At 35.2% G+C, this 20,425-nt stretch overlaps 1 protein-coding gene across 2 annotated transcripts in view; it reads left to right on the top strand.

The window, feature by feature from the left end:
• The window catches only part of UBR1 (ubiquitin protein ligase E3 component n-recognin 1), a 59,649-nt gene extending 40,363 nt beyond the window's left edge, over positions 1–19,286 (top strand). For both annotated transcript variants that reach the window (XM_058840319.1, XM_058840309.1), the window contains exons 32-47: positions 1,466–1,618; positions 2,044–2,141; positions 2,710–2,803; positions 4,238–4,386; positions 6,693–6,748; positions 7,051–7,147; positions 8,322–8,389; positions 9,230–9,380; positions 10,222–10,309; positions 10,970–11,103; positions 12,310–12,418; positions 14,515–14,571; positions 15,043–15,120; positions 15,756–15,926; positions 16,122–16,223; positions 16,658–19,286. In XM_058840319.1, coding sequence (XP_058696302.1) covers positions 1,466–1,618; positions 2,044–2,141; positions 2,710–2,803; positions 4,238–4,386; positions 6,693–6,748; positions 7,051–7,147; positions 8,322–8,389; positions 9,230–9,380; positions 10,222–10,309; positions 10,970–11,103; positions 12,310–12,418; positions 14,515–14,571; positions 15,043–15,120; positions 15,756–15,926; positions 16,122–16,223; positions 16,658–16,799 — 1,747 coding nt within the window. In that variant the 3' untranslated portion in view covers positions 16,800–19,286. The remainder of the gene's footprint in view (positions 1–1,465; positions 1,619–2,043; positions 2,142–2,709; positions 2,804–4,237; positions 4,387–6,692; positions 6,749–7,050; positions 7,148–8,321; positions 8,390–9,229; positions 9,381–10,221; positions 10,310–10,969; positions 11,104–12,309; positions 12,419–14,514; positions 14,572–15,042; positions 15,121–15,755; positions 15,927–16,121; positions 16,224–16,657) is intronic.
• The last annotated feature ends 1,139 nt before the right edge of the window (positions 19,287–20,425 follow it).

Here is a 20,425-nt window from a genome sequence, read left to right as displayed (position 1 = left end):
CTAAACTTCTAGTGCTTACCTTTCACTTTTCTAAATGTGTGCATAATGCTGTTTTTTACAATGAAACATCAGTACAGAACAAATAGGTGCACACACTTAAACAGAAGTATGTTCCTTGAGTATAATACATCTGCTTTTGGCAGATCCATCTATATCTCCGTAGATCTAAGTAGTGCAACATTGGAGCTCAGTTCCCTTGCTCTTTTTAAGAAAAGATGACTTGCTGTATGGGTTACTGAGTTTAAAATGGACAACAGGCTCCTCACATATGGTATGGCACAGAAGGTTAAAGTATAGTCTTTTATTTACTACATAACAGACATTCTAGAACTTACTAATACTCCTCCAAACAATACCTGCTGTATCTTTCTATGTGCAGCCTAAAAGTGCTCCAAATCCTCTAAAACAGAATGAGTTGAAAGGAATGGAATATCCTTGTAGATGATGTGTATGAGGAAGAGGAGCTGCTTGCAAAAACATACTCGTGTGAATTTGGGGAAAATAAATGTATGGGTTTTTGTTTATAACAAAATACTTCCCTAAATATTCTGTATTCATTAGAACTTCTGCAGATGCTCCTGCACATGCACTTTCTCTTCTCACATAAATGGGATTTTATTTTATTTAAGATACATGGTTTAAAGCAAAAATAAAATCTAGTTATTACCTTGGTGTGGAAGTTAATTTCATCTCTCTCTCTCTAAGATCCTACGTACTCGGTCTGAACATTAGGAGTGAATTTGTATCCAGAGAAGAAAATTTAAATGTTTGTTCTTTTTGTTCCCATAAATACCAATGAGACAATAATGAAATTTGAAGGCTTACTGCATCCACTGAGGGGGCAAAAACTATAATGAAACCTGTGAAAAGATCATAGTTGTTTTGTATTTCCTTTTCAATTTAAAATAGTTGAAGTGTGATATTCTAATATATATTATTCTTTCTTCCTGTTAAGACTACAGTTCCACTGTCTAGTCACGAGGCTCAGTGATTGCAATGGACCAATGGATTGCAATGGCTGATTAATCATTCATGAAATGTTGCCAGCAGTGTTTTCTGAAATTAAATGACCATATGTTCAATGCCTGTTTACTATAGTGAGTTGCACCTGAGAGTTATTAGATACAGTGTTTCATTATGTTGAAGATAAGAGGGAAGAGTAGAAAAATGGAAGGACTGCTTGTCTGCAAAATCATAATCAAATTTATAAGGATATTATAAGCAAGGAAAACTTGCCATCATTTTCCCATCAGTGATATACCATGTATTTTTGCATGAATTCATCTGTGTGCTCAGAAGTTTTATTATTTTAACATCCAAGCATGTAGAAGAGTTATAAATCAAAGGAGAAGACTTGTTTGTTGGCTTGGATAAGTGTTTGCTGTATAATTATGCTTTGAACCTTTGTGTTCATGTTGCATTTGAGCCATTCCACTTTCTAGTAATTTCCTTTTTAATGTTGTAGGTACTTTGAAGCCATGCAACTGAACTTCCGACAACGTCTGCATGTTGAACAGATATTTGACTTGGAGAATGGAGAATATCTTTGTCCACTTTGCAAATCTCTGTGCAATACTGTGATTCCTATCGTTCCATTGCAGGCTCAAAAAATAAACAGGTGAAGCAGCAGATTGGATAACCTTTAAGTAAAGAAAAAAAGGAAATACTACTTTTGGACTGGTCAGCTTTTCAAATTTTTGGAGGGAAAACTCGGTTTGAGCTTTCTTATCTGTATAAAATACTGCATATCTCCTTATTGATTGTTTAGCCAAATATACTTCTTTTGTTAGTAAATATTTTATTTTTTTTATAAAACACTTTTGGGTTGCCTATTCTTTGTATCTGAAATCAAGTGAGAAAGTACCTAGACCTAGTATTTAACCTTGCACTCTATTTTGTACTTTTTGCTCAACATTTCTGAAGCCAGTAAAACTGAGAAAATACTGTGTTAGTATGTTTGGATCTGATTGTGTCCTCTGCTTTTTAAGTTAAGGTGGTTCTTTGACTGTTAAAGTAAAACCTGCTTTCTATTTTTCTTTTCAGTGAGGATGCAGAGGCAGTAGCTCAAATCCTGTCCCTAGCTAGGTGGCTGGAAATTGTCACAGTCAGAATATCAGGCTACAGCGTGAAAAATGCTAAAGGTTTGTTATCTTAATTGTTAAGCTATTCTGTGGGAAGTATGTCAGTGCATGTTTTAACTAGTACGAGCAGAAAACTTCAAATAAATAATACATTTTGCTCTCAATCAAGACAGTATCAAATAAAGCTGGGGATAAAAGTTACTGCCTTTTCTGAATTGATGTCTTGATTTCAGTGCCCTCACCAATTTTCTGGCTTTTGTTAAATTATTTCCATCTTTCCTGTAGAAAAAAAAATTATGTGCACTTGGAGAGGATGCTGACAGACTAATGCTCATGGTTAATTAAAGTTTTGTATGGACTGTGAGGTAGTAAAAAAGAGAACAACTAAATTATAAAGGACAAAAGTAAAGTTTTTAGAAAACAGAAGGCACGGAGAATCTACTGTGTTGGGGAAAAGAGTCAAATGTTACTTAAGGAATCATGGAACATACCCTGGCTGGTGAGGTGTGTTTGCAATTGTTTTCAAATCAGTTTGAAATAAAAAGTCAACTCTCTTTTCTTAAACTGCTGTAAAAACTGTAACAGCTTCTTTGCTTTTTAATGTGGATCTATTTTTTTTTCCTGGAAGGAGACAAACAAAATCTTCCACCTTTCACCAACAAGGGAATGGGGAACTCAGCTTTGGAATTCCAGTCCATCCTTAGTTATGGAGTTCAGTCCTCGTAAGTGTTACTGGAAGTATTTTCTGCACTATATTAATTTTCCCTTCTGTATCCCTGGTATGCTTCAGAATTAGTATTGAAGGAAAGACGTGATTTGTTTGGTCTGACTTGGGGCTTACTTATTCTTTTCCATAAGCATTCACTGAGTATTGAATCTGTGAGGAGCTGAGTGGACCTTTTAGTCAAATCCAGTCTGGTACTTACTATGTCCTTGGTATGAAGCTGGAAGTCTCCAATCTTTAATCCACAATTCCAGTGATTTGAGTTACTTGCTGTGCCTCTAGGCAAGTTGTTTATTATCCATTTGCCTTAATTTTCCTGCTACACGTCTGTTTTGGACATAGATTGCAGGTGGTTTTAGACACAATGATGGATCACTTAGAGGAATAGGGCTGTTGTCTGTTTCTATTTCTATTCTATTCTAAATTAAACTCAACGCCAACATTGAGTTTAATTTGAGACAGCAATTAGTGATCATGTTCCACATTACTAATTGTAACATAAAGCATGTTCAGTTCCAGTGGGCAAAGGCATTTGCCCACTAAAACAGAATGAATAGGTAGATACTTTTCAAGTGAGCTCAGCTGTCCCTTATTTCTTTATAGATCATGCTGTAAGTACTGTCACTTCAGACTGACAACACAATTATGCAAAGTACCCACATGTCTTTTATTGGTAAAAAAATAAAAAAATGTTCTCTTGTCAGAAACACAACATGAATCAATTTTTTTTTTCAAGAATCAAATTTTTTCTTAATAACTTAACTTTATGGGAAAGATACTGTAGTTTAAACTTAAACAGTGTTGTTTAAGCCTGGCTAAATTCCAGATTTTGTGGTACAATTGTTTTGTCCATAAAGATATAGGGAATTAATACAAATGTCATATATTTCTGTTAAAAAGTTCTGTGTATGACTTGAAAAAAACCTCACAGGGTACTAAAACTGCTAAACACTTGTTTACATAAAACTACGTATATATAAAGTAATCTAATGTAATTTGAAAAGAGCTTAAATGCTAAAAAATATATTCAAAAACACACTTGAGATGTCTTCCATTTTTAGCACCTTATTATTTTTGCTTCAGGACTTAAAATTAGTTTATTTCAATGTTTGTTTTCATTGTATTTTACTTTGATATATTTGCATTTTTCTAAAGTGAATTATAATGTAATATACAGAAATAATATCTTCCAGGCTGGCAGCTCTTAATCTCTCAATTTGTAAAGCATTTTTGTCAAGGTATTTGTTTACTGCTGAAAATTAGGGATTTTTTTCATCTGTCTAGACAAAGAGTCTTTGTTATCAATATTTCATCCATAAATAACTGTCTTGGTTTGGACTTAGACTTTGTTAGACTTTGGTGATTGATTAAACAGAAAGTAATTAATACTATTAATAATTGAGACTGAAATTTTCTTGTCTTGGTTTTGCAGAGCCAAATACTCAAGCAGTATCAAGGAGATGCTTATTCTCTTTGCCACCACCATTTACAGAGTTGGGCTCAAAGTTGCTCCGAATGAAGCTGATTCCCGGATTCCTATGATGACCTGGAGCACATGTGCTTTTACCATCCAGTGTATAGGTAAAGCATAATTTCAATTTATTCCTTCTTATGAATTAGAAGTATTACACTTGCTTGTTTAATTTTATACAATATGATTGTACAAATAAGTTTTACATAAGTACGAGCCATATGTAAAGTATAGCAAAGTAAATTCTATGTAATTGCATATAAAATAACAGAATTATTATCTATAAACCAATATAAATAATGGGATGTTTTTCTTAGATAGTAGCTCATGAAATACAGTATGGAATATCAGCATTGAGTTTCATTTGAGACAGCAGTTAGTGGTCATTTTCCACATTACTTATTGTAACATTAAGCATGTTCAATTAATATCTTCAGGCTGCCAAAGATCATTGACCTGCAGGCATCTCCTACGCTAAATATCCAATAGCTGTGAAATAGCACTCCCTGTCTCATTATTTGTTTTGGTCTGTATTCTTAAAGAATTTTCATGGGATTTATAAAAGTAATTCTCTTATATTCTGAAATTGCTAAGTAGGTACCTGGTAGGAAAAGAAACAAACAAAAAACCCACCAAAAAAACTATCAAACAGTCTCTGCCATTAATTTCTGAAGGCAAAAAAAATACCAGAAAAATTATTTCATTTTTTTGTAATAATGTACCTTATTAAATTATTAAATTTAAATTAAATTATCTAATTTAATTTCTGTACTGCAAACACAAGTTTGTGTAATAAACATGAAGATGTGGATAAATCTGTAGAGGCTTCCAGGCAGGGAAAAAGGCAAGATCTAGGTCTAAAATGCATGATGAAGGGATTGAGAATGCAATTGTACACATCCATACATGTGATTTGCCAACTATACCAAGTATTTCTTCATGAAGCTGTTGAAGTACAAGTTTAGTCTACCTTAAATCCCTAGTGGAATATCAGGAGTTCAGAAGGTTTTGAGGTACATTGGGAATATTCTGATAAGGCAGAAATAGTCACAGAACTGATTGCATCTATAGTGATGGATTCAGTATTTTCAAAAAGGTTGAGAAAATACCAGAAGCCACCCACTTTATTAACATTACTGTACTTAATACTGTGCAGGTTGGTTTTGTTTGGTATATGAAAAAAGATATTGGTGGCTATCAAGGAAGAGTTTGCCAGCAAGTGTTTAAATGCAATAATTGTTATCATAGGTGTGACATTGAGGGCCTGTGTTAGTGAAAGAAAATTCAGGTGCTCTTGAGGAGAATAGTATAAAGCCAGAGGGACCAGTGTTGCAGTTTGACTAATCCTAGGCCACACCACTTCCTTGGATTCATTTTTGTTTGCAAATAGAGCAGATGTCTGTGAAACTGTACAGCAAAACTGCCTGCATAGCTTCAGTATGCTGGTCTGGAGTCTAGTTATAGTGCGTTATTAAAACCATTTAATGGGCACATAGCCAAGCTGCCTAGACAAGGAACTTCAGAGGAGCCTCTAGAGGAGGTTCAAAGCATCATTGACCTAAGGGATATGAATTGGTATAATTGCCAAAAGCCAGACTCCTGAAAGAAAGAAACAAACTCCAAAAAACCCCACGAAAACCCCACGACAAGAAGCCTCCAAAACAAATCTCCCAATTAAATAAAATTTAAAAATTCCAAATGTACTGTTTCATCTCTGAAAAGTGATTAAAGTACAAAAACATTTTAATTGGTACCTTTTTACTCAATTGAGTTAATTTGATTTCTTATTTTTATCAGCTTATTTTTTCTTTATTATTCCTTCAGAACCAATGCACTCGGGGAGGAAAGATGAACTGTATTCCAACTTGGGAGTTTTGTTTTCAAAGTATTTCCTTTCCACTGCAGTCAAATGCAGTAGTGCAATTTTGCCAGATTGCCCGGAGAAGTTGTGGCTGCCCCAGCCCTGGCAGTGTTCAAGGACAGGTTGGATAAGGCCTTAAGCAACCTGGTCTAGTGAGGATGGACCTACCTGTCTAAGGTTCTATGATAAATACGAGGGTGAGATGGCTGAATAGCATCTCTGTAAATGTAACCTGATGGTTTTGAATGTTGCATAAGGGTAACTGAAAATAAATCTGACTCCATAGAATGAATGTTTATCATCATTCATGTGAAGCAACATTGCTTTAAATCTTTAGTTAGCAAGATCTGAAAACTGAAAATTTTAAAAAGCTTACTACAATAATTTATCTTGGAAATGATCCATGCCATTTAAGACAGACTTTTTATTTTTCCAAGAGAATTCTCTTACAACAATGAAGTTGAGCTTTAAAAAGGAGTGTATATGTTAAGAATAAGCTAGTGTTAAGTTCAGTATAAAAAAACAACTTAATTTTTTTCTGTGTTTAATTTTAAGAAAACCTCTTGGAAACAGAGGGCAAGCCTTTATTTGGATCTCTACAAAATAGACAGGTATGGATGAGTAAGATATACAATGTATTTTAAACAAAAAAGTTTAATATACATGCATCTATAAACCTGTTGAAACTGCTAACATCAAGATCATTCTCTGTTGAGGATATCTCTCAATGCTTGGGTTCATAGCACAGAGAGCACTTTGAAAGAATAGTATGTCTGCTTATATATGAATGTTCATATTAAATTCATTTATAAATGTCTTTTATGTTTATGTAGAAGTAGGTATGTTTTTACAGTTCTATATCACTATTATATTTTGCCTTTTTTCCATTCAATCATTTTCTCTTGCGCTCTAGCACAGTGGCCTTAAAGCATTAGTACAGTTTGCAGCTGCTCAGAGAACAACATCCCCACAGGTCCTGATTCAGAAACATCTGATTCGTCTTCTAGGAGGTACTGTACTCCTTTTATTTACTACCTTTTGTGTTGCAGATGTTTCTATTCTAAAGTGGCACACAGGTTAACACAGCACAGAAGCAAGGGTTGGAGTGCTTGATAACAGTGCTCATTTCAGTTGCCTGAAATGATGTGGTGTAGATTGAACTCACCCCAGACCTACAGATAGTAAAGTCTGGAACAGATGAGTACCAGCTGTTTCTGGCAATGTTCAGAATTACTCAAATTCTCTTCTAAACAGGTGAATAAAGGCACAAAGTAGGTATTCCTTAATTTTGAGACTCAGCATGGAGAAGAGAAGGCTCTGGGAAGGCTTCATTGCAGCCTTGCAGTATCTTAAGAGAGTTTATAAAAAGGAGGGAGAGGGACTTTTTATAGAGGTAGATAGGAGCAGGACAAAGGGGAATAGTTTTAAACTGAAAAACACTAGGTTTAGATTAACTGTTAGGCAGAATTTCTGTACCGTAGGGGTGGTGAGGCACTGAAACAGGCTGCTCAAGGAAGTTGTGGTTGCTGCATCCCTGAAAGTGTTAAAGGTCAGATTGGATGAAGCTCTAAGCAGCCTGATGTAGAGTCACATTCCTGCCTTTGGCAGGGGAGTTCAACTGGATGACCTTTAACTCCCTTTCAGTGCAAACCATTCTAGAATTCTGTGACTTTGAGTACTTTCAAAAGGCTGCTTGAACCTAGCTTAGGATATTTCAGTCTCAGGGAGAGCTAGTTTGAGGCATGTTTCTTACTGGTTGGGTTAGTGACCTTAGTGAATCCCACTCTCTGATTTGCTTTCTGTTAGATAAAGATCTTAGGTGTGGTTCTTAGGCTTTTGTATTGGATGAGATTGTGACTGATCGAGTGTTGAGGTGCCTAAGTACCTTTACCCTTAACACTGTGTGTGATTTATTAGAGCTGGAGACATATACGCCTCAGAATTTTGAAAATATATTAAGTAAAATTGTCAGCTGTTGGGGCATGTGGAAATAGCTAAACATGCACAATCAATTAAATCAGTGGTAAGCAGTTAATTTAATAGATCCTTACTTTAGAGATCTGGACTTTTTAATGATGAAAATACAGAAATGATAGAGGCTGTAAAATCAGATTCTGATACTATAGTTCAATCTAAAAGAAGAAAATACATGCTAAATGTATAATTGATACCTTTATTTTGTAGTTCTCCTACCAAACTTTAAAGGAGAAGATACTCCATCACTCTTAGAAGTAGATATGTTCCACGTTTTGGTAAGCGGGTTTATTTTATTCTTTGTATTAATACTTTCTTTTGAGCATGTATTTTTTGTGTACTGTACTCTGTAAATAGTATCTGTTCACTTGAATGAGTCAACTGATTATACATGAACAACAATCTAATGATTATATATGATTGCTATAGATTAGTTCTGCTGACTTTCAAGTCTTTGCTGTCTTGTTCTTATTAAATTTCATTATTGCAATCTCGATCATCTTTTTACCACTTCCATTGTTATTAAGCATAAAAAATAAACTTAAGAAATGCACTCAGTTTCTTTCCCTCACTTTCCCTCTGTCTCAATCAGTATCTCATACCTTCTGATTCCTTCACACTGACTCTCATTACCTTCTCTATTTTTCTTAGCCTCGTCTTTCTGTCCTTAATACAAATCTGTACTATAGATTTTTCTGCTCTTAAAAAAACCCCAAGCAAGCAGAAAACAAAGCAGCCAACAAAACCAGTCTTACGGAATAAAATCTGTTTTGCCTTGACTGCCCTTGTATCTAATTCTTGTCTCACTTCCCACTTTTTTCAGTGTGTTTTGTCTTGTGTCAAAGAACAGAAATTAAGCTTTTTAGGAACTGGGCATGATATATCTCTAAACTGGCAATTACCTTGCAGCTCTGAGTTTCCTACATGCCCTAGTGCACAAATGGTTAATACTTTCCAGTAAGTTTTTGCTACACTTTGAATTAAAACTGGCAATATAAATTATTTCTGTAGCTGGAGTATGTTAATCTACAAATGTATAGTGAGAGTATAATTGTTATCCTTTTATCTTCTACCAAAGTTTTGACACTTAAATATTTGCCTACTCCTTTTCACTGTAGGTGGGAGCTGTGTTATCCTTTCCATCTTTATACTGGGAAGATGCTGTAGACTTGCAACCTTCATCAGTTAGTTCAGCCTATAACCACCTCTACCTCTTCCATCTGACAACACTGGCACACATAATGCAAATCATCATCTCTTCAGCAACAGGTAGATGTGTATCTGTGTTGCTTTTTTCTGGCATTTTTTCACAGTTTCTTTAAAATAATGGATTGATATCATTAGTTCTTCTATGTATAAACGTCCTCATAATAAGTGACACTTAGGCCTAGGTAGTAATAAGTGTTTTGGTGTTTCCTGGTAAAAATTAAGTAGTGCTACATCAAGTTCAGAGCGTTTTGTTTTGTGTGCATAGGCTAAGAAAACAAAATTGTTATTGATATACCAGTAGTTGCTTCAGTCAGTCATTTCAGAGGGGTAATTTTCTCCTTCTTCACTCCTTGTAGGAGAATCAAAGTTCTGCCAGCATCACTGAGCTGCACAGTGATAATCAATATGGATTTGGGAAATAGAGCTTTTTTTACCCATCAACTTAGTAAATACCCAGATAAATCCTGTGAACTGATAGGAGAGAATTGAATTTATCCCTGTTTCATAACATTGTTAAAAATTACCGAATAGCCTATAGACTTTCTAGCTAATGCTTTTTTCCTTCAGTATAATAGGAATTTTAAAAAATCTAGATGTTTTTAAAAATTCCTGTAGCTTAAGCTATGTAGGACAACTTCAGAAGTTCAAGGGTAGAAAGCAATTCTTTACTGCAATAAGGATAAGCAATGAGGGAGTAATCCTGATTCTTCCTTACAGCATTCAGTCTTAGGAGAACATTTTAAAGACAGAAAACAGCAAATAGAAAAGAATTAAGCAAATTAAAGCAGAATTAATTCTGTAATGCAATTTAATAATAAAAAAAAAAAGATTTTAGTATTTGTAAAAGAGAAGTGTGTCAGGATGGAGTGCATTTACAGTGAATTCATCTTTTTGTGTGCAGAATCCCCTGCTGCTCACTCATCTGACAACAGTGAGGAGGCACAGTCTGCACAGTCTTTCTGTAGAGAGGTTTCCCAGTACACCAGTGGGTAAGTAGCACTTCAGTTGTTTTACATTTTCCTGGAAAGACAGCAATCCACAGGACAACAAAGAAGACAGGAAAAAAAGTGCTCATTTTGTATGGGGAGTTAGCACAGTGCCTCGTGCTTTCTTCCCATGCTCCAGAACACTGAAACTGGTGAAAAATACTTTTAGTTAAAGTGGCTACTTTTGTTGACAGCAGAGTAAATCATTAACCTGTGGATGAAAAAATACCTGTATCCATTGTGGAGAGAAATGTGTCCAACTGCAGTATTTTTTTTTTTTATTTACTTCGATTATTTTGATTTAGATCTCTTGTGTTATGAATGGAATCCAGGAAGAATGAAATGGTCCTACTAGAAAGGGGGGATAAGTATAAAGCTGAACATTATTGCTTATTTGAGTGTTAATGCCTATTTTTCAGATTTTTCTGATAGGTACAGCTGTCTAATTTGAAGATTTAATACAGGTGTGGTTCATAAACTCAGTACTCATTCCTTGGGCAAAGGGGAAGTTGGAAGTGCTGGTGGCTGTGTTTCACAGAATTTGGGGTACATGAGGGTTCCTTCTACACAGCTTCCATTCTATCAATGCTAGCCAAAATGTGATAGTGCTAGAATGATTTGCACTATAAACTACTGCAGCTGTTTCTCATTTGTGCTTTACAGTTGCTTTAGTCAGGATATTCCAGGCTGGCTTGTGTGGGATTGTGTTAAAAAAGGCATCATGCCTTACCTTCGTTGTGCTGCTTTATTTTTTCATTATTTGCTGGGAGTTTCTCCACCTGAGGAGCTACTACAAGGTAAATATGAGAAAACAAATCTATGACCTTCTTTGTCTTGAAAGAATTTTTTAATATTCACAATAACTTAACAATAGTCAGTACATGAAAGTAAGACTTGGAAAATAAAGGAATTGCTAATTTGTAAGGACAGGGACAGGCATGTGAAGCTGAGCTGTCTTGGCCTTCTTTGCATAGAAGAGCATTACTTCTGAGTATTTCTGAGTATATGCAAATATGTGAATTATCAGTGATGTATTGATAGTATGTACTTGTTGATAAAGATTCAGCAGTTTAAGGATAATTTCAGGAATTTAGGTTACATCACCTGAGAAACTGCCTGAAATATATTTTAAAAATGCCATGTTTTTATGTAATGCTAATGTTGGCAAATGCTAAAGATACAGGGATTGAGCAAGACAAAGCCAAATAGATACAAAGCACATAAAATTTTGGCCTCTTCTGTGGAGGATCCTAATGCATTACTGATGCTAACACCAAAAAGAAATATTTCATCATGTGTCAAAATGCAGTGAAACACAGAACCATTGACTATTTATAAAGAATTTTTTATGAATAACTGAGACAAAATATAACATGTATAATATACAACAACAAAAATACAAAATTGATTTATATAAACTGTGAACAACTTTGAATTTTATTAGGATATACAAGTCAAAATCTCTGCATGTTGGGGTACGCTGTTATCCTTACCAGGAGTCTGGATCTTTGATTCTGTAGGGAGGAGTCTTTCTGGTGAACCAACAATACAACTTTTTGTAGCAGAGACAATAAATGACCACCCAACAAACCATAAAATTAGCCCAATTTTATGTAATGTTAACACTGACTTGATTACAGCAAAATTTAATATCACTGAGGACTGTCATAAGGATAGTGGAAAACTAAAATACAAGTCCAGAAATCTACTGCACTTCTGTTACGTATTATGCAGTAATTTAAGCAAGGAATTCTGCTATTACAGTAACTTATGCATTAAAAAATACTTAATAATATATATCAAATTTCTTTAAACAGATCCTCAGCTTATCCAAATTATTATAGCTCTGATTAAGTTGGTGGAATAATATCCAATTCTACTACGTAGGATCTATGCTGAGGCTGTAGGATACAGACTAGTCAATGGAAAAGGGATCTGGAGATTTCTAGTTTTGAGTGAATTATTCAGCAGTGCTTAAACACGTAAACTGTTGTCTTTTGCAGTTTCTGAAGAAGGGCAATTCAAGGCACTTTGTAGTTACCTCTCTCTACCTACAAATTTGTTCCTGCTCTTCCACGAATATTGGGACACAGTAAATCCACTGCTTCAAAGGTACTGACTGGGACTGGACAGGCCATGTTTTTCTGTTGTGATGGCCCTGTGGCAATTCTAGATTAAAACTGATAGTAAGTGACTGAGCTCAAATTCATAGTGAAGTTCTAAATGTTTTTCACAGGTACACTGAATCCCTTAAAGCATTTCAGAAACATAAAGCACTCTCTATTTTATGATAATTCCAATAGTAAATAATTACAGTTTAAGGGACTAGTGCTTGCAGACCTGTATGAAACCATACAGCCACAAGTTATTTTAAACCTTTGCTTGTTTGATATGCCAACAAAAGTTCATTTGCCTGTTTTTAATCTGTCTGCAGCAAAAGTGCTGATTACATGAGCTATAAAATGAGAATGTAGAAAATCATGTAGCTGGCAGGGTGAGGCTTTGTATTTCTTCTCAGCATTTGCAAAATAGACTGGTGGATGTTGAAATTGGCTTAATAGTGAAAAGGTTTGAGCATTTGAGCAATTTGAGCATTACATACATTGCCATCTGCAGTCATGGAATCATAGAATGTTAGAGGGTTGTGAGGGTCCTTAAAGATCTTCTGGGTCCAGCCCCCCTGCCATGGGCAGGGACACCTTCGACTAAGCCAGGCTGTTCCAACCTGCTATTCAACCTGGCCATAAACACTTCTAGGGCTGGGGCATCCACAACTTCCCTGGGCAACCTGTTCAGTATCTTACCATCCTCAAAGGAAAGAATTTCTTCCTAATTTCTAACCTAAATTTCTCCTCTTTCAGTTTGTGAAAGTAGCAGTAAAGAAAACATTCTTTCTTTAGCACTAAAGAAAGAATTAGTTAAATTCTGCATTCAAAACTTCAAAATCAGTAAGCAGACACATCATCCCCAATTAAGAATAATCCAGCTATATTGTGTTGGAGAATGTCTCTGTATTTAACGTGACCATTTGATCACCTGGTGGCAGTAATGATTATTCCTGGTTCTTGGCAGAAATCTGGCCGACTCACATCGGCTTTTACTGCGTTGTTGTTTGGTTGGATTTTTTAACTTCTAGTTGTTTCAACCTTTGTTGTCTAGATTTCTTCATTTTGAACTATTGATTTCCAGCAGTCCTTATAGCTGACCTAAACAGTTCCCTACATACAGTTTTATTACGATCAATTCCATTTGTAGTATATCTTATTACTTAAAAATTACTAGATTAATTTCTACAAGTAAACTATTAAATAAGTTTGTCTTACTTGTTCCTACATATTTGCTTAAAGACACAGAAGTGCTTCTAAGAGAACACAGAAGGTGGTGCTTGTGAACACTGGGAAAGATCACTAGAAGCAGGATTAACAAATAGTTACAGTGCTCCCAGTCAGAAAAAGAGGTTTCAAGTAGGAGGCTGCATATTTAACGTAATAGTAATGGTTGCCAAATCATCATGCAGGTTCCCATATGTTTTTCCACAAAATCTTATTTCAGAAGACTAAATTTGATGATTGTTGAGAAATGTGTTAAATGAAGCATACTAGATTGACCATCTGCTGCAGTTATTTCTCCCTTCTTTTTTTTGTAGCAATAACTTAAGACATCTTAAACATACCAGCTCCTCTGCTCAGTCATTGGCCAATGTCTGCCACTGTTTTGATAGACACATTTGGTCATTCTAAGCAAGCACACATCATGCAATAAACCATTGTAAAATAACCATTTGGTGATGATTATTTAATAAAAACAGCAATTTTTTTCTATTAGATTGTACAATATTTATTTAAGCTGTGTCTTTTAGCGCATATATTTCAAAAGGTGCTGTGTATTGTAGCCTACTTTGAAAAACTGAACATGTCTGAAGATTGCATGAATTTTTTAACTCTGTGTAAATCTTGTGTTTTCATGTGCATGATGGTAATTTTAGGTGTTTTTTCACATAGGTTTCTCCTCCTGTATGCAAACTTAAAACATTCTCCTGAAGAAAATTATAAATAAACACCCCTGTTTTTCCTTGCAAAGTTTTAGGTAGAATTATCAATGCTTTTATCAGTGTTTTGTGTTTGCTTATCACTTACTAGTTTTATTTAATGAACCTAAATGTCTATTTTTATCAAATGTTGTCATCTGCAAATGTTTGTTTGAAATAGGTGGTGTGCTGATCCAGTGGTCTTAAGTTGTTTGAAAGGGAAAAGCATCGCAATAAGGTAAGCTTATTGTTCTTCTGTTTTTCACTTAAAACACATGAAAGAATGAAGTTCTTGTTGTGAGCAAGTTAGAGACTGTGTTTTATTCCTTCTGCTCTACTACTGAAAGTACCTTTGTCTTTAAATGTCTTGTTTATTATTCCTCATACAGCGACTCTTTGAGATTGTACAACATTGTTAGACAAGTAATCTGTCCTGCTCTAGGAAAGAACAAAAGCTAACTGAAGTATGAAATGTCTTCATATATGTAGGTTATATGTGGAATTTTAATTCAAGGCCTTTGCTGGAATATAGAAATGCTGAAGCTCCCATGTGGAGCATCTCACTTGGGATTCCAGGACTGAAGAATTGCTCTAGAATTGTGGGCTTTTGCAGAAATGACCAAAAGCTTAGCAGGGATTCTTGGTTATTTATTCCATTGTTTACTTTGATCTTTATTATTCTCATAATAGTTCTATTCTACTTATGCAGATATCCTAGGAAAAGAAATCATTTAATAGAGCTTCCTGAAGACTACAGTTGCCTTCTGAACCAAGCCTCTCAGTTTAGGTAAGATGAGGCATATTTAGTTGTCTTCTTAGGTGTTTCGTCACTTTTAGTGAATTTTATATTATTGCACTTACTGTAACTGCTGTTGAAAGAATACAGAAATTATTTTGAAGTGAAGGCATTGTTATGGTTATACTGGCCAATACTAGCACCTGTTCATTTAAAATGTGAAACACAACAGCTTGCTAAATGAAGTAATTTGTGTTTGATAATACAGCATATAAAATTTTTATAGCTTAGTCTGCTGTTCATTTTTCTCCTGTGCAATGTGCATTTGGTTTGGCCATAAGCCTGAAAATTATTTTTGCAGTGGACACAACAAGCCCAGATGATGGCACTGTTTTATGCCAAGAAGAGTGAATCATAGGATAATTGAGGTCAGCAGGGACTTCTGTTGATCATGTAGTTCAACCTCCTACTCAAAGCAGATATCTTGCAGATAAATCAATTCAAGCAGTGTGATATGTGAAATGATTGTGACATAATATGCCTTAGGTTTATGTTTGATTATTATTTGGGGTTTTTCATTAGTTAGCTAGGTCTTTTTGGAGTATTTTTAAGGAACATTTACCTTAGTCAACATTTCTTTTAAAGTTTTAATTCCTACTGTAACACGCTGGTTACACTTCTTTTAGATGCCCACGGTCTTCTGATGATGAACAAAAACACCCAGTATTGTGTTTATTCTGTGGGGCAATGTTGTGTTCCCAGAATACTTGCTGTCAGGAACTGGTGAATGGGGAGGAGCTGGGAGCCTGCACTTCTCACGCTCTTCAGTGTGGAGCTGGGGTCTGCATGTTTCTCAAGTAAGTAGCCAGAATTCAGTGTGTTTAAGAATAAAGGGGAGTATTAGAAGGATAGAATTCACAACATTGTCAAAGCATTTGATTCTTTTTGTCTGAAATAGAAAAACATTACTGTGACATAAATTATAGCTCACCAAAAAGGGAAGCGTGTTCTTGGGAGTTGTATTTTAAATGTAGCTATTCTTTTCTTTTAAGAATCAGGGAATGCAAAGTTGTCCTCATTGAAGGTAAAACCAGGGGCTGCTTATATCCTGCACCCTACTTGGATGAATATGGAGAAACAGATCCAGGTCTAAAGTAAGTAAATGCTTGACTTCCTACCTTTCCATTTTTATATCTCTTGCTTTCTTATATTAATTGGGTAACACATTCTTCTGGCTAGTGTGTACGTCATTGTATGTAATGTGTGTCTTGGCCTGAGGAGCTAATGGCAGTTTCCAGTCAGGAATGGGTAGTTTATAATGAGAAAATACTCTTCTTTGATACTGTTAAACTTTTTCTTTTCTCAAGAATGTTTGTATGCGTTTAATCATAAACATGTGAGAACTGCCATTGCTGAAATGTCATCATAGAAATGGCAGTCATCGCTTGTCACAAGTAGAGATATTTTTACATTTCAAATAGAGTTGTTGGAATTTAATTAGTATTTGATTGGTCTCATGCTAATGTTAGCAATCTATACAGTTGCTGTTCTGGTATGCTAACTGGTTATTCTGTTTTCCTCTCTGAAGAAGAGGCAATCCCCTCCACTTATGTCAGGAGCGTTACCGGAAGCTCCATCTGCTGTGGCAGCAGCACTGCATCATAGAGGAGATTGCCAGGAGCCAAGAAACGAATCAGATCTTCTTCGGATTCAACTGGCAGCTGCTCTGAGTCTTGATTTTAGTGAAAATTCTTACCTATGGCAGTGCTTTGGAAAAGAAAGAGGGTGGCAGTAAAAAATCTACTCAAGTGGTCTCTGTAGTTCAGACAATTAATTGATGGATTCTCTAGGTTGGATGTGTCACTGATGCATTGAAACAAACTCATATCATATATTTTCCTCTTTTTTTCTTAAAAAAAAAAAAAGTAAAACCACATTCTGTAACTATTACTGAACCAGAACTATTTCCATTTTTTTCAGAAGTTTAAATTGTTTCATATATTTTCATGAGGACAGTTCTCAAATGGTGTGTTTCAGAGCACACACCACATTTGTCTCTTCCATGCCTTGAGAACATATCTAAGTGGTGTTTCCAAGGAAAAGCCTCCATTACTTTCTTCCTGGGTTCTTTTCCCAAGCTTAGTGAAGCTTTAAATAGATAACATTGGAGTGGAAGTGGTGCCAGGTCTTTAGTCACCTGCAGCAACAGGTACGATAAAGAGTTAAGTTTTACAGAAAAAGCTTGCATTCAGATGTACCTTGGGATTTAATGAAGAGTTTTCATTGATGAATTCTTTAAATGAGAAGTGTGGGTTAGAAAATGCATTGGAAGATTACCCTCTTGCTTGTTGCATCAAAAAATTAAGTCTGTGCTTTTTGCATTGCCAGAACTGCACTTTAAGGAATTTTTCCTCCATTAGTATATATCATAAGAGATCTAGGGCTTCACCATTTGCCTAGGTTGTGGTTAGGTTTACTTCCTTTACAGTTTGTCTTCTGAGACCTTCCCCAGGAATCAAAAATGAAAATACTGCAGGTAGGTAGTTGCAGTGTAGCTCTCTGTAAGCTATACAAGAGCCAGAGACTAATGGTAAGGAAATGGCCTTCAAAGCTATCGCTGGACTAGAATCAAGGCCCAAAAGCAGCAAGTTTTAGAATCAGAAATAAGTTAGCCCATATCTGAGGGATTTTCCACTCATCATCCCCTGTCACTATTTGGAGCATGTTTTGGAGTCTGCATAAATGACATGGTGTGTTTTGGGAGGCATGTTCAGTGGTTTAGTGCCAGATAGAGCAGAAAAGAGAAGAAAAGGTGGCTAAGTCTCTCTCTTTCCCCTTCAGTAGTTAATAGCACATTGTGATTGAACTCTCTCTCAATTATATGTGATTGTGCTTCAGTTCTAAATGTTGTTCTGTTTTCTGAATTTCAGTCGTAATACACGTGAGAGAATTTGTAATGTGATGGGTAAAAAATCTTTCCCAGGAGATGCCATTTCCATGTGAAAGCTTGAAGTTGTCATTACCCTCAATTTCCCTGCCCCTTTGCTATTTGGACTCTTTCGTGCCATTTTAATAAGGCTTTCAAGGGGAAGTTTTCAAATTAATGTCTGAGTGTGTTTTTATATGATTTGTTTTCTTTTCTTTTCCCATAATTACATGAGAGATAGTAGAATCACAATTAATGATTTAGATTTAAATACCATTCTTTTGGGGTTTTTTAAAATGTTTTTTTGAGTATGTATGTATGAGTGCACTGGACAGCACCATAACTAATCTGAAGATGGAATACCAATGATCTTAAACATTGTTCTGGTTTCAAATACCTTTAAAATACTTTTGCTGTAACCCTTCCCCAGTGATATAAAAAGTTGGCTTTGGGATATTTTCCAGGTATTCTGTTTCTTGAAATTAAGATTATTTTCCTTATTTGATTTTGTCAGATTTTAAACCTGAATATTAAACTCTTTGAAGACAAACATTAATTCTGTTAGTCTTCTCTAAAACATGTTTGAGACACATACTGAGTTTAGAACAGTTGTAATGAAAACTTGAATGCACTGGTGATTTTTATGTCATCAAAACACTGCTTACCAACAAAAATATTGAATTAAGGCTGGTAAATGCCTCGTTGATACCAAACCTGTATTCTCTTACTATTCCCTCTGATATTTACATATTCAGTTATCAAAAACTTTCAGTTATCTTGCACTTCACTGATAAAAAATTTCCATTTTCCAATATGCAGTGAGATCACTTTATTTTGTTTTCTTGTCTGAACTGTAGTATATAAGGGCAGGAGCTGGTAAGAGCAGGTGAGCTCCTTTAAAGCTCTGGAAATCTCTTTGTAGTTAAAAGAAGTGGGAGAGGAAAGTTGCATCTTTCTGTACGTTTGCACATACTAATTTTGCAAATGGCTCCCATATCATTCACTGACTAGCGTGGTCATCTTTCATTTCATAAATTACTATGCAGTTTTGTTCACTGTGAGTATAATCTGTATTTAGTGACCGCAAGATGCTTATGCCACTTATTTCTGTTTCATCCAAGCTGACAGAAGTTATTTGATAATGCACATACTGGTATCTTAAATTGCAAAAATGTAAATTTGAAACTTGTATAATGTTCTTGTGCTTTTGAAATAAAATATCTTGTATATGTATATTTAAAAAAAAAGGAAATAAAGTAACTTCTCGTAGATTATTCAGTTTTTATTTGAAGGCGCTTTGGCACCTCGCATTTCATTTTATAAGAGTCTCATAGTGGTGTCTGTCAGCATGGGAAAGGAGAAGAGCTGGTAAATGGTTGGTAGACTATCAGTTATCCGTGTAGGCTGTGTCATGGTCATCCTGTAAGGAATGCTTTTTCTTATGTAGATACATGCCACTTTAAACTTATCCTAGTATTTTACAGATTCAGATTTCTTCAGTGTCTACCTAAATTTCTAAAGGAAATCTTAAGTACAGAATTTAATATTTACATGCCCTGAAACTGACCTAGTTGAGTGTATTTCTGGTTTTGTATCTTCTTGAAGAACTGCCTGTACTGTTTGGCAGATACTTAACCTCTAGAAAGGGAAACTTTGTGGTGTTGGTCTAATATGCTGTGTGATACATACTTTTAAAAAGGTGGTTTATTATAGACCTAAGCAAATAGTCAAGACATCTTTTACATAGATATGGCCAGTACTTCTTGCTCTTTTTTATGTTAGAGGCTACTGGTGTCATCATGTCCTCACTGCTTTGTTGAAGCTTTGGGCACCATTTGGGTGTTAATGATGTTCCTCTTTATGCTGCTTCTTAGTAAACGGTTCTTAAAAACTAATTCCTGAAAAGGCAAAAGGTGGAGGTAGAGTGAAGTCTGCTAGCAAAAATGTTGTGAAGAAAATTAGAACAAGAATCCTGTTAATTAAGGGGGGAAAAAAAAAAGAAGCCCCAGCACTAATTCATGTGTAATAAAAATCTTAATGTACAAAGATACATAGAGGAGTATTTTTGCTATTATATGCTTTGCATTATGGTTGAAATCCACTTTATTCAAGGCTGTTGTCTAGAAAATAATCTCCGGTGTAAACTAGGCAGATTCATAATACAACATTTAAGTTGTTACTTAGATTCTTCTAACCTATTGCTTGACAAGGTGTTCAAAGATATTTTATCAAAACCAGAAGTTGTTTCATTTCTGTGGTGCAGTCTTATCTCTTTGTTTTTATCAGTATTTTGCAGGTAGACTAAATTGGAAAGTTGATACAGGAAAAAAATGGCTAATAATGAAAATCTGCTTCCTTACACGTCTCAAATCTAGTTATTTCTAATCCAAGCTACATTTCTCTGAAGTTGCCTTCAGTACAGTTGAAATC

This window comes from Poecile atricapillus, chromosome 1, assembly GCF_030490865.1.
Source record: "Poecile atricapillus isolate bPoeAtr1 chromosome 1, bPoeAtr1.hap1, whole genome shotgun sequence".
In the NCBI taxonomy this organism is placed as follows: Eukaryota; Metazoa; Chordata; class Aves; order Passeriformes; family Paridae; genus Poecile; species Poecile atricapillus.
This window is presented reverse-complemented; position numbering and strand designations above follow the sequence as displayed.